The sequence below is a fragment of the Miniopterus schreibersii genome, assembly GCF_964146895.1.
Source record: "Miniopterus schreibersii genome assembly, chromosome: 4".
Lineage (NCBI taxonomy): Eukaryota > Metazoa > Chordata > Mammalia > Chiroptera > Miniopteridae > Miniopterus > Miniopterus schreibersii.
This window is the reverse complement of record NC_138105.1, coordinates 76,480,339-76,505,550: the sequence shown is the minus strand read 5'-3', so window position 1 is coordinate 76,505,550 and position 25,212 is coordinate 76,480,339. Positions and strand designations below refer to the sequence as shown.

Here is a 25,212-nt window from a genome sequence, read left to right as displayed (position 1 = left end):
CTGTGCCTCCACTTCCCTATTTGTACGATGTAAGTGGTCACAGCACCTGCCTCATAGGACTGAGGGGTAATATAAGTAATTAATATAGGTAAATTAAGTTAATATAGGTAATGTTTACAACAGTGTCTGACACGTGTCAAACATATGACATACATATATGTCACACATACATACAACAGTGTATGCCACTCCATAAATGTTAATTTCACTACGGGGGTTGAGTTTGCTTGAGATATTTTGATATCTGAAATAGTTCAGACCAGAATTCTGGAAGTAAGAGGGAGGCAAATGGGCCAGGGGGAAGTTGGCCAGGGCTCGATCATTTAACAGATGAGCAGAGAATGGTAACAGCAGCTGACACTGACTGAACTCCCAGCATGCTAGGCAGTGCTCTAAGCACGTTACATACATCACCTTGTTTAATCCTCATATCAACCCCATGAGGGGGGGACTATTACCAAGCCCATTTTACAAATAGGGAAACAAAGAACAGAGTTAAGCAACTTCCCCAGTAAGAGCACAACTGGGAGTCAGACTCAGGCACTCTCTTTTTTTAAAATCCTCACCAGAGGATATGTTTATTGATTTTAGAGTGAGAGGTAACGGAGAGAGAGAAACATCGATACTGATTGGTTGCCTCCCATACATGCCCCGACTGGGGATGGAACCCGCAACCTGGGTATGTGCCCTGACCAGGAATTGAACTCACAACCTTTTGGTGTACGGGATGACACTCCAACCAACTGAGCCACCCGGCCAGGGCTTAGGTATTCTGTTTCTTAATCTTACACCATTAAACACTATGCCATGCGGCTTTCTCAGGCCTGCCAATCAATTTCGCCCAAAGGCTGTGCAAAAAAAACGAGCGTCAATGTTCTCTCCATCCTCAGTGCCCCACACCTTTCAGCGCCTGAGAAGCAGGACTTAGAGGAGGGCCCAGCACAGGAGGGAAGGGTCATCTCTGCCCACTGGAGGACAGAAGGTGGGAGTCAGGGAAGGTGTTACAGAGGAAGTAGAATCTGGTTCGGACCTGGAAGAATAGGCAGGATATCAGAAGGCAGAAATGGGAATGAGGGTGGATACTGGTTTTAAGTTTTTATCTTCTTGGCTCCTCTGCAACATGTGACCATGATCTCCCTCTGAAATCACTTTCCTGCTCCTACAGGCTGGCTTCTTTGCTTGGGAAACACTGTGAATCCTCTTCAGGGCAGCTGCTAATTATGTGCAGTGTAGAGACTTGGGGACCCTCAAAGAAACCTTCCAAAGTGGCTCTTTCTCTCGTTTGACATACCCCTGATGTGCACAGTTGTATAGGGTAAGTTCACATTTCTGGCAATAAGCTGAGAACCGGAAAACCAGTGGAAAACAACAGCTCATCAGCCAAAGAGATGTCAAAGTCCATCAGCTAACACAGGTGGGTTTATTTAAGGTTTACTGTTGAAAGAGTGTAGACTTTGGAGTCAGACAGTCCTAGAACTGAACACTGGTTCCCCCACAACTACTGTGTAAACTTGGGCAGATTTACTCACGCCCTTTGAGCCTTGGCTCCCCCATCTGCCCAGCAGGGATATCGTGCCCATGTCAAAACCACCGTGAGGAATGAGATCATGCGTGTAAGATGCCTGATTCTTCGTCTGGTACATAATTATTAAATAACAAAGAGTGGCCGTTGTTATTGTATGATGTCATCCTCTTCCGGCTCCCCAGCCTCTACAGGCCTTTTAAATGTTCTGTCCCCCAGGCTTCATCTTTGATTCACTTACAACTCTAAAATTTCATCTAGGACAGTGGGTGGGTTTTATTTTTTGAATTTCTACAACCATGCATTGATTAACCAGGAATTTTTATCTAGAGCCCACATCTCTCCCTGGACCTACTGGCAGGCCTCCGAAAAAAGATGGGGAGTTTCCTGGGAATTGTGGAGGGAGGAGGCCAGATGCAAAGAGAGGCTCCTAGGGCCAGGCCACGTGTCCACTAGAGACTAGAGCCAGCCCATGCCAGCCTGGAGCAACAGGGGAAGAAGCAGATCCTGACCAAGCTACCAAACCTCTGCTGACTCAGCAAACTTCCTGAACAGGATAGAAAGCAAAGCTCTGTTCTATGCTCCTCAGGGCTGGGGGCTGCCTTATGCACCTTTCCAGCCCCAGTGCCAGGGCCCAGTAGGCACAAAGTTTTGCCGAAAGGCACTTCCATAGTTGCTGAAATGGGACAGGACTTTAGAATATACATAGTATTGCAACTGCAGGCTTTTGTGTCATAATTTAGGTTCAATGTGATCTTGGGCAAGTTACTCAATTTTTTCAAGTTTGTTTTCTCATATGCAAAATGAGGATATCATTAGTGCCCGGCCTATAATGTTGTTGTGCTAATTAAAATATATAACACATAAAGATCTTTAACACAAGCCTGGCCAAACATATGCTCGACAATCATTAGTTGTTATTATTATTATAACCTGCGATGAGATTTCCAAAGGCTAAAACAGTGAAGACCCTCAGCAGAGGAAGGTAGGAAGCCAGGGCATGGTCAGTACAGAACACCAAAAGGACTGCATTTCTTAGGTTAGATTCAGTATAAGAACAAGGAAGGGATGGGTTCACTTTTGAGGGAAGATGGTAGAACGTTAACCAAGAGAGATGATGGAATTACTCAACCCTCAGTAGAAGTCTTTCATTAATGAAATAATCTTCAAATTACAAAAATAAAATAAGCATAGTTTGGAAAGGAAATGGAAGCTCAGGAACATAGGAGGAGAGTCAGTGAGCAAATTAGCTCTTGTGTCTCGGCTCAACAATGACATCAGAGGACAGTCAAATAACTTGCAGATGTGATCATCGTCTGCAATCTCGAGAATTTGGCAGAAAAGCTTTCCCAACTTCAGAAGGGGTGTACGTGATGTGTGTGTGTGTGTTGGGAGAAGGAGTTTGGAGTAAATTCTGGGAACTGCACACCATTGAGCTGAATGTCAATCCCCAATTAAGCAGATGGTCTGTGACCATTTGGAAAAGAAACACTTGATTACTAGGAGCCAGTCTGGGTTCACTTGAAATAAGGCATGTCACAAATTTCACTTCTTTTTAAAAGGGGTTTTACTGACTAGTGGATCAGTGGACTTGATTTGATAAGGCAACCCACCTACAAATTAGGCATTTATTAACCACTTCCTGCAACAGGGATATAAAGATGATGAAGGCGTGGTTTCAGAAGAAGCTCACATTCCGGTCAACTAGGGGGTGACCTGTGGCTGGATGGTAATGACATTAAATGGTGTCATAGGTAGAATAACTCTTCCCAAAACCTGCCCATTAACGGGTCAAGGTCAGTTCAGAGGGAGATCTCAGCTCTGCTTTGATTCATGTCCTGTTCAATAGTTTTATCAAAGACCAGGTTCTGAAGACCTAGAAGGCCATGCTTATCAAATGAGCTCATGGCAGAGGAAAAGGGATGGCTACCTGCTGGAGGATGCAATTCTGATTCAAAAAGATCTTGAGTGCTGTTGGGATGAATGATGTGACCAGTAATAAAATCTAATCCAGCTCAAGGCTACTCAAGGCTGCAGTAGTACATTAAGTACCATGTTCCAACAGAGGGAGATAAAGTCTTAAAACTGATTCTTGGGAGCAATAAAAATACAAAGGACACAAAGGTCCAGAGGTGGGTAAGAGGTCCAGACTCCATGTAAAAAGCCTGTGAATGGATCTCAGAAACACTCGGAACAGTGCCTGACACAGTAAGTGCTATCTGTGAGTTAGTCTTCAATTACAAGTACTGGTGGAAGCCCCTCCTCACTGTAGTGCTGTACCATTCTTGTGGGGTAGATGGGTTTACCGTCCCCAGGCAGGTCACTCACAGCCACACTGATTACGTGCTCCTACTCTGCGGTCCTGGCAGAGGAGGAGATGCTCAGTTACCTTCTCCCCAGGTGTGACGGAGATTCGCCATACGCAGTGCATGTGGGCAGAGTAGCCATTGGGGTACTCAGGAGAGGAGAAGTTGCCTGTGCTGTCTTGTAGAGTCTCTCCGCAGGCTGTCAAGGAAAGGAAATGACTGGATGGCCGGCTGCAGGGGCTCAATTCCCTGAACTTCTGGCTTCTCCACCCTGAGCCCTGGCATTCTTTCAGGAGAGGAAAATGGCTGAGGAGGGAGGTTTCTGGGGTGGTCCTATCCCTTTAAGATCCACCCCCTTCTCACAGATAAGCTCACACCATCCTACTTCCCCGCCTTGTGTTGAAGGATGTCCTGTTGTCAAGGCAACTAGGTTCCAGAGTTAAGGTCAGACTCCTTTGGTGAGAATTGCTCTGCTCTCCCATTTTCTGCTCCTGGTGCCCCTCACTCACCCAGATCCTCAGAAGGTGGGTGGCTCAGCGTTTCACCACCACCTGATCCTAGCCCCAGTTTGGTCTATAACTTGAACACTGCCCCTCCCTGAGGGCCCCTCCACCAGGCAGCCTCTGCCTTCTCTAAGGCTCACAGCTTTAACTTCCTTGGTTCCAGGTCCTGGCCTCCGCTTGCCTGGAGCCCTGCCCTCCACTCCTCCCTGGCTCATCCCTCCCTGCCCCAACCTGGGCACTTGTAGAGCTTGCGGGCCTGGGCGATGTCCCCCTTGCTGAGCCGGGTCCTTTGGCCGATGGGAGGTTTCACCCCATTCACCTCGTACTTGGGAACAATGGTGTCCAGGAAGATGCCCCTGAGGAGGACAAGCCCGACCTGGGTGAGAATCTGACGGAAGGAGGGGTAGCATGTCTGTGTGCACCCAAGGTTATGACCCTGCCAGAGCCCAGACATTCCTCAGCAGGGTCAGGGACGGGTGGAGACATCTCACCCTGTCATTATGCTGCCCACTGACCAGCAGCCATCCTGCCCCGTGGCAGCCACACCACAGGAGCTTGGGGGAGCCCCGAGAACACTTTGGGAGGTCAGGGGCACAGGCCCAGGATGCCCTGGGGATCCACTGGTGCCCAGCTCAGCCTCGCCTCGACTCCCAGGACCAGGAGAGCTTTGGATGTGTCTCCAGCCCCACCCAGCCCCTGCTTCTGCAGCCCCTGGGCTGATTCAGCCCTGGCTGCACTTATCCCAGGATGACCCAGTGCAAACACTTTACCCTGTTGTCACAGTTACTTCTGACAGCACCTGGGACAAGGCCAAAGGGCAGGTTCCACCGTGGCCAGAACAGACCCTGTGGACAGCCTCACCAGCTCCCAATCCATCAGTGTCTCCTGTCCTCCTAGTTCCTGCCTTTAAAAGCCTGGGTGTTTCCATCTGGGAGGAGGGAAAGCAGGCAGCCCTTCACCTCCCCAGGGCCCCTGACTCACACCAGCTGGGTAGGACTCAGCAGGGGGTGGGGAGGGATGTGGTGGGAAATGTATGCGGGGTGCTGTGAGTGTGGGGGGCAGGATGACCTCACCACCCTTCCTCGGTCTCTGTCCCTCAGGTCTGGAGGCAGGAAGAGCGGGTCTAGAGGAGGACTGAGGAGAAGGGGGAGGGCCGCTGTCTGGGACAGAGCAGGCGGGCAGATAGAGATGAGGAAAGAGCCAGGCATGGGAAAGGCCAGGCAGGAAGGAGCGTGAGGATGAGGGTCGGTTCCCACACTAGGCTAACGAGAAGCCGGGGTGGGGGAGGTCCATGACCTCTGGGTTCTGGCTGTGACTTTGGGAGCCTGGGCCCAGGATAAAGGGTAGGTGTGCATGTGCTTGTGAGGTCGTGAGGGGGCTGGTCCAGGGCAGGAGCCAGTCTTTGTAAATTAACCAATTACAAAAAAGGCAGACAGATCAGAAAAGGGTGTTTCCAATTAGAAAAATATGCCCTCCTTTGGTCTTCAGAGAAGGATTTCAGTCTCATGGGCCAGGTGCACGTATTGTGCACAGCTCTAGGTGAAGGACCTAGGCTTTGTGAGTCCGGCTCTGCCATGGACCCAAGGTAGGAGAGGACAGCAGGACAGGCAGCACCCGTGCGTCCTCTGCTTGGGGGCTGCAGCTGCCCAGGGCCCGCTCTTGTCTATGCTGATGACCCCAGCAATCTCTTACCTGGAGAATGTGTTCCGGGCATAGTGCATGATACTGTCAAAATCGTAGGTCTCCCCCAGGGACTCCACCTCTTGGACCTCCATCTTCAGGAAGTTATACTCCTGCCCTGAGAAAACCAGGGAAAAGATGTGGGGGGTGGGAGGAGGCAGGTCTGTGTGGGAAACAGGGTGGGAAATGGGGTCCTCCCTGTACTTGAGAGGTGCCTCCCTACCTGAGGGTCCAGGGAGCAGCCAAGGAAAGCCTGGGGGGAGGGGCAGGCCTCTAGAAGAGTATCCAGCAGAGGGGCGGGGTGAAGGAGGACTGGTTGCAGGGAAGGCTCAAGGGAGTATGGGAAGGAAGCACCCATTTCTAGAACCACAGCGAGATGAAAACAGTGAAGAGTGAAGGAGGCCTGGGGAGAGAGGGAGGAAACAGGGAGGGAGGAAAGAGAGCACAGCTAGGACAAAGGAAAGAGAAAAAACCCTTAGAGGACAGACTAGGCAAAGAGCAGAAGACTGGGTAACAGTGAAGAGAAAGGCTGAGGCAGCATGGGGGTGGGCTGACCCCTCCCCAAACCCCACCCTGAAGGCCAGCTGGGTCTGGCTGCTGCGGATGGTTCCTGTCTCCAGGATCTGGACCTGTAGTGGTGTTGGGGGTGCCCAAAGTGGCTCCACAGCTGATCTGTGGTCCCTGAGCTGCTACTGGCCACAGCCGATGCCTCAGGGGAGGGGTCTGGGCCAACCTGGGCCCTAGGCAGAACTGGGACTATAGGCTGACCTGACCAAAGGTGATGGCTAGAGGGAGCAGCTGCGGCCCCCAGCCGGGGCCCTGGAGAGGGGGCTGGGGCAGGAGCCAGGGCGCCCCGCCCCTACCCCATCCTCCGGGCCTAAGTGCATACATACCTGGCTGGATGTTCTCGCGCACGATGGAGACGTGGCGGTCCCGGTCGGGCCGCGTGTGCTCGTGCCAGAAGCCGATGACGTGCCCCAGCTCATGGACCACGATGCCAAACTTGTCACAGTTCTTGCCGATGGAGATGGCCTGCGGGCCCCCACCACGGCGACCCACGTAGGAGCAGCACCTGGAGGGCGGGGCCAGCTCAGGGGGGCGGTCCCGAGCTGGGGGAGTGCATCCACTCAGGGGCCGGGCTAGGCTGCCAGGGGGGCGGGGAGCGGAGGGGCAAGGGAGGGGGCCGAGCAGCTACGCTAGGGCTGTGTGCAGGAGTCACAGCCACATCCGGGGCCTTCCTGGGGAGATGCCCCACGGCAGGTGGGCACAGATGACGAAGGGCTGTGCCCAGGTGGGATAGCTGCAGTATCCATGGCAGAACATGGGCTGGGACTATGGGCAAGGGTACAGTGCCCAGGGGCCCCTGCTCACCCGCATGGTCGATAGGTGAATACAATATAGCTGTCCTCATCAGTGCGCTCCAGAAAGGTGACACAGGTATGCTTCTCCCAATGCCTCATGGCCTGCCGAAAGACTGCCCTCTGGCTGCCTACCAGGACAAAGGCGGCCAGGCTGTCACATTGTCCAGGTGGGCCTGCCTCCACCCACTGCTCACGAGTTCCCCCCTGATAGGCAGAAGCTACCAGGATGCAGCAGGGCTTCGGCAACATCTCACTCACCAGTGAAGTTTCCCCCAATGACAAACGGAATGACCCCATCAGGCCACACACGCTCAGGTCTGGACGTTGCTGCCCGCCGGCTCCGGGACCTGCTTCTCCACCTCCCTGGGCTTCTCCTCTGAGGTTGCCCGTTAACCTGCCGGCAGTTGGAAGTGGAGGAGTTTCCTGGAATTGAAATAGTAAGATATTGGTAACAAGCAAATGAAGGGCCGGGGCGGGGAAACAAATTATAATCAATCTTCATTTGGAGGGGGGGGCATTCCAGATTTACCCATTCACTACCTTTTACTTGTAACCCTCAAATCAGTACCCTTAGCTCTTCCTTTTTTTAAGAGTTGATGAGACAATTTTATTTGAAATTTAACTTAAAACCGAGTTTAATGGTAGTTATCTACCATTTAGACCACGTCTAAACTTACTTTTATAAGTAATACTTCATATTTATCTCCTAGATTGAGGTTCAATGTTTTCATTTTATATGCAACTTCTAGGGTTAAACATTACACCCCCCCCCTTTTTTTAAAGTTACTCAGTTTTCATAGGTATTAAAGATAATTCAAAATATGTAACAGAGTTTACTAAGAGCAAAGCACTGTATTAGAGTCTTAGGGTGATTCAAATATGACCAAGATTTTGGTCTTGTCATTAGGGAGTATGTAATACACTAGTAGACAGAGGAAATGAGACAGGTACACAGGTAATTCCAGAACAAGTTAGAAGATGTAAAAACCAGTCTCAACGTGGCTTCTTCTGGATATCCTTAGTTCCCTCAGCTCTTTCATGGTCGCTTGCTGACATGCACAGAGCAGGGAAAAGCCTGAGTCACCCAATGCGTACCTTCCCAGCTGAGGTCGAATAAGACGATGCTCTGCCTTCTGGTTTCAGCTCCCATACTGTGAACAAGTATGTCTCTCAGTCTACTTAGTGCCATGTTTTTTGCATTTTTGTGCTCTTTCTGTTGGCGATTTTGTTGTTTAAAATGACCCTCCTGCCCCACTCCCCCCACGGCACTGAAGTGCTGTCTGCTGTTCATACATGCAAGAGGCTGTGATGTGTCTTAAGGAGAAAATACATGTATTCGATAAGCTTCAGTCAGGCATGAGTCACAGTGCTGTTGGCCGTGAGTTCAATGTCAATGAATCAACTGTATATTAAAAAGGTGTCTGTAAACAGAAACATACATAAGACAGGTCTGCGTATTGATGAGTTATGAAAATTTTGTGACCCGAGGATCACAGAAACTTAACCATATTTCTCCTAGTATTTGCTAATTCAGTGTTCAAAGTGACTTTATAGAGTGCCCATAAGGTTATTCTATAACTCTATTCCTAGCTACCATGAATAGTGAGGGTTGACTGTAAAGGAAAAAGAGGATAATGGGGTACTCGCTTCCTAGGAACTTTGGGGACCTGAGACTGGGAAATGGTTCCTTCTCATCCAATAAACCTTCATATTTGTGGCACATACAGAACTTGATATTTTCTTTAAGTATTCCCAAATACATGTTCTCATTGGACATGGTAGCTCTCTGGGATGGACTGGGCAAGTGTCACTATCTACTTTTGAAAGATGAGGAAACTAAGGCCAAAGATTTGCCCGAAGTCACGAGATGGGTTAGTGGCAGCCTGGGTGATCCAGCTCCTCCATTCTGCTCTCCCCTTTTACCCTGCCTACTAGTCCCCACCAAGGTCGAGTAAGCCTCACTAGTTACCAGGCCACCAGGTGACACTCCAATGCCAGCTGCTCTCTGGGGTAGTTTGACTTTCACTCCATGGGCTTCCCATGCCAGGGTCCTCCTTCATGCTGGACAAGACAACTGCCTGGCACCACCAGAGTGTGCCCAGAACAGGCTCCAGGTGAGCATCCACACCCTTTGGCAATGGGAGAGCTACCTGTGGGCAGGACTATGCTCCAGGGCAGTAAGAAGGCTGGACAGAACTGAGCTATGCCAGGCCTCATTCTTCCCATTCCCTCACCCATTCACAAGTGCCAGGTGGGTTGTCAGGTACTTGGACCACATGCAGGGATAAGAATAGCTTTGAGTCCAGCTGGGAAGATAGGCATATAAACAGATTGTTGCAATCTAGTGCAATAAGTGAGATGCTAACAATGTAAGTGCAGAGCAGAGAGAACACAGAAAATGGAGGTACAGTCATGTCTGGGGGGCAATCAGGGAAGTTTTCACAAGAGAAGCTCTTAAGATGGGCCTGGGAGGATGCATAGAAGCTTGCAAAGTGGGAGTGGGAGGAAAAGCCAGGAGGGATTGTGGTGTTGAAGGAAGAGCCTTGGATTTGCAGTGAGAGGCTTGGTTCCTGTCCCAGCATACTACTGACTAGCTTTGTGATTTTGAGTAAGTCACATTACCTCCGGGAACCTCAGTGTCTGTATCTGTAAAGCGGGAGTTGTCCTGACACCTACGTTTGAAGGTGGTTGGGAACAGGCAAGTTAGGTAATGCTTTTGAAAGTACTCTGTAAACTGTAAGCACAAAGATTGTTGGTTCTTAGTTCCTGGGAACGTCTACACTTGCCACTCCTCTGGGTTAGGGATGACGATATCCTAAGGGAAACAAGCTCAAGGCCTCTGTCCAGGAAGCCGGGAGGGTCCCGGGTTCTCCAATTCTGGGACCCATTTCTGACACATAGGAGGGCCAGTCCGTACCCAGTGTACCTGTAGCTTTGATGGAAGACCTGCGGATTGTACGCTGTCTGAAATCTGAGGCCTGTTGCACCTGGAAGGCCCTCAAATCCTCCTCATCCAGGGCAATGTCCCCGAGGAAGGCAGCTAGAGCAAAAAAAAGAGGCCAGGGGCCACATTAGTCCTCCTACCCGGCACTGACAGCCCCAAACCGTGGGCACACCCCCAGCGTCCACAACAACTTTACTCCTAACCCTGCGGAAGAAGGACAGTGGTGGCTGACTCTGGATCTCTTGGAGGAGACGCATGCTTCCTTTTTAGTTGAGATCCCAGCAAAGCTGATGCCCAGCCCCTACCAGACCTTTAGCTCCATGAAGACATAGTCATGCCATTTATTCCATAGTTCTTTAGCAAATACTTAGTAAGTACCCACTGTGGGCCAGGTACTGCTCCAGTGATTAGCAAGACAGATGAGGTCCCTGCTCCTGGGGAGCTAACCTTCAACAACACACAAGTAAACCAGTATCTCATTTGAGAATTCCAGACAGTGAGGTGCTAAGAAGAAAACAGAAGGTCAGATGATAGAGTGTCTACTTTATGGGCCGATAACCTTGGCTGAACATGTGGTAGTCACTCCACAAATGCCGTTTCAATTATAATGAGGGGAGGATAGGAACAAAAAGTGGAACAGATAGGAAATTTAGGAAAATCAGGGCACGTGATGGGAGCTTCCCAGTCAGGAAACAGTTCAAGTGACTTCTATTCAGATTCTCAAGGTCTCCTCTCTGGGGGAAGAAGGACTGGGGGAAAAAGAGCCCCAATAGGCCATTTTGATTTCTGAAGCTGGGGGAGATGTTTCTGGAGAGATGAGCTAAACAGTCTATCTGCTTTTTGAGAAGTCAGGAGCAAGAGGAAACAGGCCACAGAGCAGAGCGCTCTGGAAGGAGCTCAGAAGTGAGCTGAGCTTCATGCTGGGCCCGGGCTGGGGAGGAGGGGCAGGAGGCGGAGCAGAGGGCAGCTTCCCCACAGCTCCACCCTGGCAACATCTGCTTCTCATCCCAGTGCTACACGGGCCTGGCGGGTAGCATGACACAAGTTGTTTTAACCTTGAGGCCTTGCACACACACAGGTTTCTCCTCCCCAGATGGCCAGCTGGGTGGACACACACACACACACACAATCAGACACATGGGGTTAGTGCTCCTACAGACATAGAGTGACATCCACACCCATGCCATCAAACACAGAGCTCCGCCATGTCACAGAAACACCGCTGCACACATAAGCCATGCCCGCACTGCCCTGAAAGGTGGAAGGCACTGGATAACGTTTGTCTGAGTGAAGTATCATCCTGCTCTTCTTTGGGTCTGCAAACACGTGCTCACAGAAACACACTCTTCTGTAGTTGTGACCTAGAACTGAATTAGCAGAGTGTGGGAGTGACCCTTTTACAAATACAGAAACTGAGGCCCAGAAGGGAAATGATTTAACCACGGCCATGCTGCTAGACACTAGAAAGTCTGGATTTATAATTCAGGCATCCTGATTCCCTGTCCAGTGCTTACTGCACTCAAGTTCATTACTTCCGTAAAACCTATATTGTAAGTACATATAAACAGAAATAGACACTCAGACACACACACTCACCAAAAAATACACAGTCACAGATGGTCCTAAAAAACACACATGCACAAGCTCCAACACACACAAACCAACTGCAAGTTCCAAACTCATTAAGCCAGTAATAGTAGCGATAATGACACCTTGTATAAATGTCTGTTGCAATTTATGTGGTGTTTTCCAGTCAACAAACTACTTTTACGTTAATGAATTCATTTAAACCTGGCCCACCCAGTACATGCCCATTCAGCCATACTCCACCCATCCATTTGCCTAGGAGTGTCCCATTACAAATTCACGGAGAGATAATCTGGTGGCTAGATTCCAGCCCACCTCCCTGACTTTAGAGATCGGAATACTTGGGCCTAAGAGGGGAAATGACTTGCCCAAAGTCACCAGCCGATAAATGGCCCAGTATCTCTTCCACCACATGAAAAAGATTCTCTTACTTAAAATGTCACCCTTGGCTCAGCAACTGATGGGACAGCAACAGAAGACACTTCTTAGCTGACATGAAAAGGTGGCCTTAGCAAGGATATGGAAGAGGGAGTACATCCCAAGGAGGCAGTTGTGGGTTTCTATGCACCAACATTCACACAGGCACTCACAGGTACATGAACACCCCCATACCTTTGCATACTTTGCTCCTTTGCACAGACCCTGCCCTTCCAGGTTCACGCACCCACCCCCATGGATATCACCATATACACACGTGGCTGGACATGTAGACTTCTCTTTGGACATAGCAGCAAAGAGCAAGGTCTTTGGAGTCAGACAGACCTGTCTTTGAGTCCTAACTTGGCTACTTCTCACTGACAAGTCATATAGACTCTTCTAAACCTTAATTTTCTCTTATATTTAGAGGAGCTAATAAAAGAATCTGTCTCCTAGGATTTATTGACATGAAATAAGGCACATAAATGAAGCACCTAGCACCAAGCCTGGAGCATAGTAAGCACCCACTAAATGGACACTGTTAATATTACCCTAATAACAATCCCATAAGCTCAAGTTTAGCTCTCCACTTTCCCAGGGCATTGGTTCACCCACAGTGGCTTCCTGGCTGAGTGAAGCCAAGTGCTCAGAAGCAGAACCTCAAATTCCAAGTACAGAACTGTGCTGGCCTGTGGGACTAGGGCAGTGAGGAAGGCAGGGCAAGTGGAAGGCTGGGCAGGCCCTGGGCTGGCCGCAGAGCTCATCTGCAGAGCCAGTGCCTTGGGGTGGGGATGTCATGACTGAAGAATGCGTGGGAACCGTGGGGAAAGATGAGGTGGGCAGGAGAGGCTTATGGCCAAGAGCTTCAGGCCCTGCCCTTTTGGGATCCCCCCTGAGGACTCCAGGAAATCTGGATGCTGGGGAGTCCAGAACTCCCTTCCTTATGTGGAAAAAAGCCCTGGGGTCAGGGTCAGGGTAGTAGTTGTTTTCAAAAAACAGTAGTTGTTTATGGAATCAAAAGTTTTTGTTTTGTTTTCTGGCTATAAACCAGTTAGGAGCACGCATGGCTGCTCTATGGCTAGGTCCCAGGAGTAGGAGAGGAAAGAAGAGAGCCCACTGGACCCCATGTGCCCATCCTTCAGGTTGGCCTGTTGACTTCACAGTGTCCTCCCCTGGGGTGTAGAAAGGCATCCCCTTGTGCGGGGGGCAGGGAGAGGAGCTGTCTGGTGTGATGAAATCCCAACACCATGAATACCGGGCATACATAGGTCCCATCACACAAATGCAAACTTCTAGCTGGGGCAGGACATGTTCAAGCTCCCACAAATGTTTGTGCTTAATCACAGGTGTCCACTATACACAGGTGCACATATGCGCACACACACGCAGGAGCACCCACATGGATAGCTGAACAGACTTGCCCATAAAGCAGGGGCACATCCAGAAATGTGCAAAAACACACTCAACTACTTTCCTATGTAAGCCCTAGTGTTTTCATACACACAAATGAGTGTATGTGCATATCCCATTTCACAGGCCATGCCACTGGAGAAGGGTACCTTTAGAAATAGTGTATGTGTGTGTGGGGGGATGATAGATAATTAGTCGATTCCTCTGGATATCCTTTAGGAGGTTCTTAGTGGCCTGAGGAACAACACATTCTACTCCCTCTTCCCCTTCTCCCCTAATCTCTGGAGAAGCTAGAATATTTGAGAGTTCTTTCTCCCTGGGGAGTCCCATTGGTCCCCCTCCATCTAGAGCCCAGGGAGATTGTAAGTCTATTCCTCCTTCCTTGGGGCACCTAAAAGAGAAGGTGACTCAGGGAGCAGGGGCTTAAGTGGGTAGGTGACTCATTCACAGTGTCTGGAGGGAGAGTGTGGTCTCGCAAGAGAAGAGATTGTTGCAGGATCCTAAGCCTGGAACCTATTCCTCTGAGGCTCCCTGAAGGCCAAACGTGGGCCACGAGGCTTCTGGGATGAGGATGGTGATGAGGGCTCGTGAGCTATGGCCCACCTCACCTCCCAAAGCAGACCTCTGAGCTGCCAGGTGAGGCCAAAGTAAGGTCCTTGCTGGCTGGGGAGCAGTCCCATGGGCTTCTTTGTTTACGGGAGCAACTGGTCCCAATTCCTGCCTCTAAGTTTCTCCCAGAGCCCTGATGGTCACTGTCAAGTCACCAGGACAGCCAAATGGAGCTGGGAATCTCAGGGAAGGACCCTCTTGATGGTTTGGCAACCTAACATACAAGAAATCAGGACCTGCAATCTCCCTGGGCAAGGGTGTGTGTGGCAGGAGTGGGGCTCAGTGGAACCAGCTCCCAGCACACACACAAAGACCAGCTCGGTGTCTTGCCCATTGCTCTTGTCTCGCCCAAAAGATCCAGGAACCTCTCCAGGGAATCAAGGATCTTAATTTTGCCCTTACTGCAACAGTAACCGTAACTCTCATAGTAATAGCAAGAGGTGACCTCAAATGAAGCAGCCTGGCTATCCTGAGAGATCGCAGGTAAGCCAGGGGATCAATGGGGCTTTCATTCTTGGTCCTCCATGCGCAAGGAGGAGGGGGAACGGGAACAAGAGAGACCTGGAGAGGGTCATGTGAGCAGAGGTAAGCAGGCACACCGGGTGCATCCGAAGGAAGTACAAGCATACCTTGGAGATATTGCAGGTTTAGTTCCAGACCACTGCAATAAAGTTAATACCGCAATAAAACAAATCACACAAATTTTTTGGTTTCTCAGTGCCTATAAAAGTTATGTTTACACTATATTGTAGTCTATTAAGTGTGCAACAGTGTTGTTGTGTCTAAAAATGTACATACCTTAAGTTAAAATATTTTAATGCTAAAAAATGCTAACCATCATCTGAGTATATTGGAAAAAATGGCACTGATAGACTTGCTTGGCGCAGGGTTGTCACAAACTCAATTTGTAAAAAATGCAATATCTGAAAAGCACAATACAATGAGGGATGCCCGTAGAGCCAGGTATGCCTGCCATCATCACCTCCAACACCTGGAGGTCAGGGATCAGCGGGAGCAAGAGGCAAGGCCTGGCAGGAGAAACAGAGAAAAGAGCCTGGCAACCTAAGGTTTGAGGATGTGGGTGTGGGGTCTTAAGGACTCAGGGCGGAGGGAGGCAGGGCTGCACCAGTCACACCCAGGAGGAAGGCCTGATCTGACCCTGAATCTTGGCCTTGTCAGGCTCTTGGGCCCTCTCAGCCACCCTCAGGCCTGGCCCAGCTCCCCACCAGCCTCACTTCACCCTGGTGTAGAGCTTTCTCCAGAACCCTTGTTTGAAGTTCCAAGTGAGTCAGCCCCACCCTAACATGAAATCTGAGACTGGGGATAAAGCCCTCAGCCTCCTGCTGCTCTGAAAATCACTCCCAACTTCCAACTAGTAGTGAAATATGTCACATTGACTTCCTACCCAGTCTTTAAGGCCTTGCTCCAGCCTGCCTCCTCCATGAAGACCCTCAAACCTCCCCAGCCTGCTATGATCACTGTTTCTCCACCACCACCCCACCAGGGATGCAGAGGGGCAGGAAGCTCCTTGAGACTTTAGGGTCTTTCCCTCCAAGGTGGCACATATGAATCTTGGTTTGTGCTGTTGGTTCCTTCCCCATGCATTGTCCGCTCTTGGACTGCAAGCTCCTTGAGGGCAGGGGCCATACCTTATATTTCTCTGTGTCTCCCACAACATCAAGCCCAGGGCCTGACACATATTAGGCATTCAGTAAATGTAGATAAGTTGAATGAATAAGTGACATAAAGACAGGGTCAGGGAGACACTCTCTTTTTCTGAAAACCAAGCCTATTTCCTCAGAAAGAAAATGACGTGAGAGTGTGAGGCACAGAAAACAGGGGGCAGACAGCCAACATTTATTTATTGTTTATTTATTATTTACTTAGTGTGTGTTAAGCTCTAATAAGTGTTTTATATATGTTCTCATATTTAACCCTTACCACCAACTCGGCAGAGAGGTGTATGATCAGTTTCATTTTACAGGTGAGAAAAGAGAAGTTCACAGATGCTAATTAACATTCCCAAGGTGGCAGAGCTAATGAGTTGAGGATCCAGGATTGACAGCTAGGTCTGCCTGCCCCCAAAGCCCACGCTCTGTCCGCTTAGCCTTCCGCCCACCCCAAACCCAGTGAGAAAGATGACAGCTAACTCCGTGGTTTACCCACAGCCCAGTAGGAGTGGAGGAAGAAGGGCAGAAAGATTTGGTTTCTCCTCCCACAGGAAGGGGCTCCTTTTCTGTAGTTTGCTGTGATCCATCCACCCAAAGAGGGGTCCCCAGGGTCAGAACTCCAGCAACCTGCACCCCCCCCAACCCCTTGTGCCACACACAGGCACTCCTAGAACTCTAGGAACTGTGCCACTGCCTCTGGCTCTGGCTATTTGGAGGCAGGCTGAAGTCAGAGGCAGGAAGTCTAGGAAAGGTTCTGATATCGTATGCCCTGTGTGTTCTCTTGTCCCAAGCAGCCTGTGCAGGGTCATCGGATCAGGCAAATAGCTGGAGTGCCTGGCCATCTGGTCACTACTGGGGTAGGACCCCTCTGGGCTAGCAGAAGTGAAGAGGTTATACAGGGTCTTCATGGACAAAGAGCGCGCGCACACACACACACACACACACACACACACACACTCACGCACATGCCAGGGCCCAGACCTCAGCTAATAACCCTCCAGTGTCTGTGGACTGAGATAGCTGATATACAGTGTCTGAGTTCTCTGTGTTTCTCCCCCAGCTTAGCAGAGGTAAGTCCCCCTCCTGCACTGGCTTCTCTGACTTTGACAGCTGTCTCCTCAGCCCCAGAAAGCTGCTGTGCTGGTGGGGACCACAAGGCACCCAGGGAGTATGATCTCAGAGGGTCCCTTGGAAAACTTTCTTCTTCCACTTGGGCTGGGTGGGGGGCCTCAGGAGACCTGCTCCTCGGAGATGCAGGCCACCCCAAGCCCCCAAACCCCCAAACCCCCAAACCCAGGAGACGGATGTGCAGTCCCGGGCAGCCAGACAGGCTGGAAAACGCCAGTGTCCTGGAGCCAGAGACTAGGGAGAAGGGAGAAGTTTCTCTCTCTCTCTCTCTCTCCTCTTCTCTCTCTTCCTCTCTTCCTCTCTCTCTCTCTCTCACGGGAGGTTGGCCAGAAAAGTTTCCTGCAGGAGGAAAAGCCTCCTTGGCTGCAGGTTTCTCTCAGGACACAGGGAACTTGCCCCCAGGAATCCTCTGAGAAAACAAGAGGCAGAGGCTTCCACAAACAGCGCAAAAGTTCAGTCCTAAAAGTCCCCCAAACTTCCCCTCCCTCCTTCCCTCCTTCTTTTGTTCCCCACAGCATTGCCAACCAGGCAGCTCCCGCATTCCCACACCGGACCGTCCTCCCCCCGCGCGAACCCCGCGCAGCTCGCGCCTCCCCGCCCGGCCGGCCTGCGCCCGGCCCGCGCGTCCCGCAGGCCGCAGGATGGGGGTCGCCTACCCGCCTTGCAGGGGTCTTTGTAGTTGAGGGGCTCCGAGTCGTCCTCCTCGCCCAGGTCATAGGTGTAGTCGGCCAAATCCAGCGGGCGGCCGGGGCGCGGGAGCAGCAGCAGCCCGAGCAGCAGCGGCAGGGGCAGGCGGGCCACGCCGGGCATGCTGGCGGCGGGCGCGGCGGCGGCGGCGGCGGCGGCGGCGGCGGCGGCGGCGGGTCGCGCCCGGACGCGGGAGCGGGCGAGGGGAAGCGGAGCGCTGAAGGCGAGGGGGAGGCGCTCCCCTCCCCGCCCGCCCGCCGCTCTCCCCGCCCGCCGGCTCCCCCCGCGCTCCCCACCTCTCTCCTTCCCTGCGCCTGCCGCCCTCCTTCCTGTCCCCCGCCCCTCGGCCGCCCGCTCCCGGCCCGCTCCCTCCTCCAGCCTCCCGCTCGCTCCCTTCCCTTCTTTTTCTCCTTCCTTCTCTCCCTCCCTCGCTCCTGCGCCGCCACCCCCACCCCCCCTTAGGGAAATGAGCTCGCTGGGGGGCGGGTTTTCGCCCGGAGCTCGGCCCCCTCGGGGCTGGGATCGCGATCCGCCCGCGGGTCCGGGCCCCGCGCCAGCCGGGGCGGGGAAGGCGAACAGCTCGCCCGCGCTGGGAAGGGGCTTGGGCGTCCGGGGCGAGGGGTGCGGGCCCCGGGGTGCCGGTGGCGGCGGCTCCGCCAGCTGCCCTCTAGCGGTGCTTCTCCCGTGCGCGCCCCGCCGGAGCTCCTCACGGTGCGGGACACGTTGTCAGGGCGCTCGCGCCGCCTCTTCCTCGCTCCGTCTCTAGCTCTCTGCCTTTGCTTCTCAGCCTGCGTCTCTCGGTCCCTTCCTTCTCCGATCCTCGCTCTCTCCCATCTTGGTCACTGTCCCTAGAGTCCCGTCTCTCGCCCTCCCTCGGTAGACGCCACCGGAGGGCGCCTAAAGCCCGTGGATCGCTTCCCGGTCCCCTTTCCCCCATCACCCTGGGACGGGGAGAACGGGGAAAGCCCCCTTTGCTCCCCAAGGCCCTACCCTTCCCCTGGCCCGCCCCCACCAAGAGCAGGACCCAGGGGGTATGGGAGGAGAGAAGAGGGACACCGCTTGCTTTTCAATCAGGCTGCTTTATTTTGTGTGTGAAAGGCGTCCCCTGGCCCCTAGTAGCCACCTCTCTTCTGCTGGCTCCCACCTCTCCCCACAGCTCCCATTTCTCCTGGGCTAGTCCCTATGGTGTAGCAGAAGCAGCTTCCTGCCTGTTTGCCAAGGCCCTTTGCTCACGGAACTTTCCTGTCCCTTTTGGGCTTCCGCAGGCTCTGTGAAGCAAAGAAACACTGTTTATTATGTGAGGGAAAGGGACTGGGGGTGGGGGTGGCAATGTCTGTGGATCTTCCCTCCCCTGATCTCCCTAAGTGACCCTGCTCAAAGGATCCCCCTGTGCCAGGTCAGCTGACAAGGCCAGGTGGCCCAAGCCTTCCATGGGCACAGGTGCCCTGGTGCTCTGGCAGTCACACCTGCTCACCTGAGGGGGCCTAGATGTAGTAGAGCGGCACCTCGCCACACAGGGTGCTCAGAGTGGGGCCCAGGAAGTCCACGCTCCTGGAAGACTCTGCACCATTGTCTCGACCCTCCACCTGGCCCAGCTCAGAGGGGGGCACTGCGGGCTTGACCTGGAAAGAGCAGGGCTTTGGAGCTTGGGAACTGAGTTGATATCTCTCTGAGCCTCGGTTTCCTCACCAGTTGAGAGGGGGCTGTACTGGAGTCAGAAGCCCCCAGGTGGTATGTGGGTTCAACTAGGCTGGAAGCTTGGTGGTGGGGCGGGGCTGGGGAATAGGTAGGGAAGGTGTGATGCAGGCGTCTAGAAAGGGGCACTCACCTGGCAGCCTGCCAGGAGCAGTGCTTTACAGGTGACAGATAGCCATCACCTCACATGTTCCTCCCAGCAGCCCAGGGAGGGAGACAACCCACTTTTCTCACCCTCGCACCCACCTGGAGGTTCTGGAGCTTTTTAGTGAGAGTCTCAAGGCTGGGGATTCTCTCCGGAGCCATCTTCATGATGAAGCAGTAGGTGCCCGGGGCGGGCTTATAGGCAATCAAGAGCTAGGCACAGGAATCCCAGAGATCATTCAGGAAGGCCTTGCCTTGCACTCTCTAACCTTTATCCTGGGCCATTTCCCTCTAGGTTGAGCACAGGAAGGACTCATACTGGAAGCTGGGGGGGCAGGCACAACCAGGGGAGGCAAAAGGGCTGGGAGATGAGATGGATGTGTATGAAGTGGCACAGCTGGGTAGGTCTAGCAGAATCTTGTCAGTGGTCCCCCAGGCCCAAGGTCAAGAGGTCCAGGCATACCCACCCGTTGGTAGTCATACACTACAATGCCAGTGGAGCCAATGGAGAAGGTGGCAGTGGTGCCCGCACGCTCACTCAGGGCCAGGCGTTGCTGGGCTTCCGGCCCCGCAATGCTCATCTCGAGGACCTGGGGAAGGGGACAGTGCTGCCTGGCATCCCTCTTTCCCCACCTGTCTCTTCAGTACTCATGCCCATCCCCAGTCCTCTGTACTCAAATGCAATTCCTTCTTCCCTGAGAGTTTGGAGAGGCTGAGTGGAACCAGGTGCTGGAGGGAACGGGCTGTCCCACCGTGGGGCAGGGGCCTGGTGGAAAAGCCCAGGCCAGGTTTGCCACCCTGTTCATGCCTCTGTCCTTTCATGAGGTGCTCCTTGCCTCATCCTCTCATCCCTCTTGGGCAGTTTGCTGTCTGCCCAGCCCCCCCTCCACCAGCCCATCTCTCTGATATGTCCTATACTGGCTGCCCACCCCATCCCAGGCCTGCTCACCATCTCAGTATGTTTCTGGCTCATGTGAAGACCCATGAGCAGGGCCCCTACAATCACCACGACGACAAGGACCACCACCACGACCACGATGAGAAGGCGTTTGAGGTGCACAGGGCAGCAAGGGATGCGGAACCGGCCCTGGGGGGCTGCTGAGTAGTCCTGATGTGGTGGGACAGAGAAGAGACAGGTGTAAAGTCATGAGGATGCCCCCTCTTCTCCCTGTAGAAGCTGGACACCTTCCCATACCCTTCCAGGGCTGGACAACCAATGCTATAGACGTGGAGAGGAGGGATGAGGAGATCAGAGAAGGCTTCCTGGAAGAGGTGCCCCAGATTCCGACAAACTCATAGATGGTGAGAAGTGAGGTCTCACTTGGAGAGACCCACGAGAGCCTGCTTCACCAGTCACATCTCCTGCTATTTCCTCCAGACCCCTGGCACCCCAGCCCTGCCCAGTCCCTGGCCGTTCCCCATGCTCTCTCACACCTCCATGCCTTTACAAATACCACCCTTCTTCCTGCAGTGCCTTCCTCCCTCTCCAACTGGAAGTGCCTACGTATTCTTCTGGAGCCAGCTCAAATATAATTTTCTTAGTGGAACTTCAAGTAATGTCTCCCTCCTCAGTGCCCTCTTCAGCTCTTTCCACTGACCTCCGTGGTGGTGCTCAGCCTCTTACATTGGAATCACTGACTGCCACATCTATCTCCCCCAAGGGACTCTGTCTTAGTGGATGACATCCCTGCCCTAACTTAGCACAGCCCTGGGTTGATCAGGTAAATGAATTTGGATGAGGAAACAGGTTGGAGGAGGCAGGGTCCACCACATGCATGCACACACACGCATGATCACACTCACCGGTGGGCTCTCCATCAGGACCTCTTTGCTACCCACATCCATCTTGCTGCAGGCACCTTCCCCTCCTCAACTCCCAAGTGGAACTAGGGTCTTATATGTGCCAGTAGGGAGAGGGGACAGAGGTGAAAGACCCGGCCCCCACCTGCCAGCTGAGACCTTGGCTTTGAAGCCTGTTTGTTCCTGGCCCTCCAGAACCAAGGCCCTGATAAGCCGGCTGCAAGAGCGCCTAAGGGCCCTTGGCCTTGGCACATGAACCCTCTTGGCCCCAGCAGGAGCAGAGCTGGGTGAGCAGAGCAAACTTGCCCTTGGGCAATCTGTGCCTCTTACTACAGGTGTCTTCCTGGTGTACCTGCCTTTCTTGTTGACACCTGCCCTTGTCACCCTGTGGCTTTCCCTGTTCTTCTGCCAGGCCAAACCTCTCAGGAAGCCAAGGGTCTGACCCAATGGGGAGTCCATCACTTTCCCCAAGAGAATTTCCCCCAAGCATAGGGATGAGCTCCAGGACAGAGTGTGAGGAGATAGTGCCTGTGGACCAGAGGGGGCACTGCTGAAGGTATCAGTGTGGGGGTTCATAAACAGTTCATAAATGCTCTGGGAGTGTCAAATTTTCACTTGAAATACTCTACCTGCCTCTCTGGTCTCCCACACTTCTGTATCTAACCTCAGACTTGCCCCCCAGCCATTCTTTTCTGAATTCTGAAAACTCTGTCCCCTCTGGTTACAAATTCTCACTTATGTGAGGTTTTCCATTTTTTGCTATGGGTTACTTTGTCAGCTGAACCCCCCCACCCCCCGTGCTTTTAGTTTATTTACATTTATTTTATGCTGAATTTATTCCTGGGTCATATGTTTTTGTTTCTTCAGTTTCTTCTAGGATGTCTTTTTCTTTTTCTGAAACCTCCTTCTCTTCTGGTTTAGGAACAAGCTGCTCTTTTTCAAAGATCATCTCAGTGTTGCAGGGGGAGCTCAGGTAGGAGGGTTCATCCACCCAGGAGCTCTGTAAGTTCTGTGTCCCATCTTGGGGGCTTTGTTCACCTGGATATGCTCAATGACCAGAGAATCTACTCCTAAACCCTTCAGTTCAACATTACTCTCTGCATTTTTAAGCTTGTGCAGTAAAAATTCAGCACTCTTTTTGGGCCACTGACCCTGTGTCCAGCCCCACTCTTTGGCCTGGGCACACCTACCACCTCCACCATTGTAACCACGAATGGCACACACTGCTTCTGTCAAGTGGCATCCTTCAGATCCTTGGTGGCTTTTTGGATATTCATACCCTTGATGGTGTGGGAAGTTGGGTAGTTTCATGAGCATTTTAAAAATGAACATGAATCGCTGGCCGGGTGGCTCAGTTGGTGAGAGTGTCGTCCCGTACAACAAAAGGGTTGTGGGTTCAATTCCGTGTCAGAGCACATAGCTAGGTTGAGGGTTTGATCCTGATCGGAACATGTATGATGGATCAGTCTCTCTCTCTTCTTCTCTATCTAAAATCAATAAAAACATATCCTCAGGTGAAGATTAAAAAAAGTGACCATGAAGATTTGGGCCTCTTGACTTGTGTGATTTTGTGGGGTCTTCTGTACCGAGTGCATGGCGAACCATTTTCATAGATCAGACCGAAGGCTTTGAATAGCAGCTTCCACACCTGACCCTTCCTTCTTACGCCCAGATGGACTTGTGCAGGGCTGCGTGTGGTGACTGCTGGGCCCGCAATCTCCTCACCCTTGAATCAGCCCACTTGCTTGGTGCTGCTGCCACCCTTCCTCTCTGCACTCCTCTTTTTATATCTTCTGATCCTAAATCTGCCCTGAGAACACTTCTCATGCAAATGGGACCCACCTTGTGGATCTTCCTCTCCCTTCTATCTGTTTCCTACTCTTTCCCCAAAGCCCTCTCTATTGCTTCATTGTGCTAAACCAAGTCTTCTAATGGTGGCACCCGTTCTCTCAGTTTCCCCTCTGCTCGCTGGGCCAGGGGTGCCCTAAGGTGTTTTTCACCTCTAAACTTCATGAGTGTGTGAGTCAGAGCCCCTCACCTTGCTCCTCTCTTGGTCCCACTCCTTTATCTTCCTTATGCGGTAACTCCAACACTTCACCCATTTCTGTCCTTTGCCTGGGGGCTCCCTCACACCTAGGCTCTGCTCTTTAATCATGAGTGGACCCCCAACTCTCCAGCCCTGGCAGGTTCTCCTGTCCCCACAAGGGCCCCCTCTCCCCCTGGAGGGCCTTCAGCCTCCAGGTTGCACAACAGCATGGCATCTGAGCTGAGAGCCCCTGAGAAGCTAGGGTGGGAGGAAGAGAGAAGGAAGGAAATGTTTGCTCCCACCACACTCCTCATCCCCCAACTGCTCCTTTAAATATTTGCCTAAGCCTCTAGCAGCAAGTATCCTAGGAGGAGTGAAAGAGGGGGAGGGATCCTGAGGGGAGGGGGAAGGATCCTCTCAACTGTGTGCAGCCTCTGCTGTGTGCAGGTGCCAGATGCAGGAGACAGCTGCCTGCAGTGCCCACCCCTGCCCACCCCCAGGGCTCCTACTCCCATCCCCGGTTGTCCTGGCAACACTGGGATTGACGGGCAGACTCACACATACTGGGCCTATGCCAGGTGGGCAGTGGGCCAGCGGGAGAGCCAAGGATAACTGCAAGCATCTTGGGGTCCCTGTGGGTATCTCTAGGGGCCGCTTAGTCCAGCTTTGGGGTTTGTTCCGAGCAGGCACTGTGTGTAGGGCTTGCTATCATCACTGGGTGCAGGGAACTGGGGCTCTTTCTTGGAGAGAAGCCTCTGCTTCTGGGATCTCAGTCTTCCCTGCAGGCTGCCCTTAGGCTGTAGTTTTCCTAAGCTCTACAGCTTTTTCTTTCTTTTTGTTACTCGTTTTTGCCTGTTTGGAGGTTGGGAAGGAAAGGTGCCCTCCAGTTTCATGAGGAAAGTTCAGATGCTGGCATCAACTTGGTAGAGGTCTTGGGAACCTTGGAGAAGGAAGGAGGGAGGGACCTTTAGCTGGGCATGCATAGCTGTGTCCCCCCCCCCCACACACAGCCCTCTGCTGCGGCCTTCTCATCTCTTGGCCTTTATCTAGTCCATTTCTCCCTCCTGGAAAGCTCACCCTCAATGCCTCTCCAGCTCTCTGAACACCACCCACCTTAAAAGGCCAAACAAGAACCAATGGCACCCACTCTATGACCTCTCGGCCCCAGCCCATGCTGTCCCATTCCTTCTCCAGAATCTTCCAGCCTCCCTGCTGCATGTTCACCTGCCACTTAGCACGCACTGTTGTTTTCATCAGCTATATGGGTGCTTTTATCTTCCCAGACTGGCTGCCAGCCAGGTGACCAGCCCTGGGATCCAGCGTTTCCAAAGCTTCTTTGTCCTTGCCACAGGGCAAGGAGCATGCACGCAGACAACAGTCAATGACGACTGTCGTCATCAAACATGAGGGGGTTCCTGGCAAGAGGTCAATAGTTCATTCCTTCAGTATGTGAAGGTTTCAGTGCCTTACTGACCAGCTCTCAGATGCTGAATGAGGCAGTCTGCCTTTCTAGGCTTTAGAGTGTTCATCTGTGAAATGGGACTAGTACAGCCTGTCCTGTCCCCCTCTCCAAGCTGTTGTGAGGTTACAATGATATTGTGATGTGAAAATCCAATCTTCAAAATTATCATTATCTTAACCTCCCAGAGTACCTCTTCTCACTAGATAAGGGTAGGACCCAACCTCCCCCTTTCTGTCTGTCTCTGGGTTAAAGGCTCCAAGA

At 52.3% G+C, this 25,212-nt stretch overlaps 2 protein-coding genes across 6 annotated transcripts in view; both read right to left on the bottom strand.

The window, feature by feature from the left end:
* BMP1 (bone morphogenetic protein 1) overlaps window positions 1–18,004 on the bottom strand; it is a 38,827-nt gene extending 20,823 nt beyond the window's left edge. Inside the window, exons 1-8 of one of the 5 annotated variants that reach the window (XM_081134707.1) lie at window positions 17,794–18,004; window positions 10,299–10,412; window positions 7,631–7,795; window positions 7,383–7,500; window positions 6,905–7,083; window positions 6,024–6,129; window positions 4,563–4,687; window positions 3,912–4,027 (exon numbers count right to left, since the gene is read on the bottom strand). In XM_081134707.1, the coding sequence (XP_080990833.1) occupies window positions 3,912–4,027; window positions 4,563–4,687; window positions 6,024–6,129; window positions 6,905–7,083; window positions 7,383–7,500; window positions 7,631–7,795; window positions 10,299–10,412; window positions 17,794–17,947 (1,077 nt within the window). In that variant the 5' untranslated portion in view covers window positions 17,948–18,004. Of the gene's footprint in view, window positions 1–3,911; window positions 4,028–4,562; window positions 4,688–6,023; window positions 6,130–6,904; window positions 7,121–7,382; window positions 7,501–7,630; window positions 7,796–8,467; window positions 8,524–10,289; window positions 10,413–17,793 lie in introns of those variants that run through there. The other 4 variants (XM_081134708.1, XM_081134711.1, XM_081134709.1 and 1 more) reach the window with 4 other exon arrangements.
* An 864-nt stretch (window positions 18,005–18,868) lies between these two features.
* Window positions 18,869–21,742, bottom strand: SFTPC (surfactant protein C). Its single transcript, XM_081137017.1, has 6 exons — window positions 21,467–21,742; window positions 20,613–20,771; window positions 20,131–20,253; window positions 19,766–19,876; window positions 19,299–19,446; window positions 18,869–19,092 (listed from the first exon to the last, which is right to left on the bottom strand). The coding sequence occupies exons 1-5, from the start codon at window positions 21,506–21,508 to the stop codon at window positions 19,309–19,311; spliced, it is 573 nt and encodes a 190-aa protein (XP_080993143.1). The 5' UTR covers window positions 21,509–21,742; the 3' UTR covers window positions 18,869–19,092; window positions 19,299–19,308.
* Between the last annotated feature and the right edge of the window lie 3,470 nt (window positions 21,743–25,212).

Bases quoted from the DNA above. Each gene is read 5' to 3' on its own strand.
- SFTPC (XM_081137017.1), bottom strand. From the start codon at position 21,508: ATGGATGTGGGTAGCAAAGAGGTCCTGATGGAGAGCCCACCG. The intron at 20,772-21,466 runs GTGAGTGTGATC...CCACCACATCAG, and splicing joins TCCTGATGGAGAGCCCACCG to GACTACTCAGCAGCCCCCCA. The intron at 20,254-20,612 runs GTGAGCAGGCCT...CCCCTTCCCCAG, and splicing joins GCCAGAAACATACTGAGATG to GTCCTCGAGATGAGCATTGC.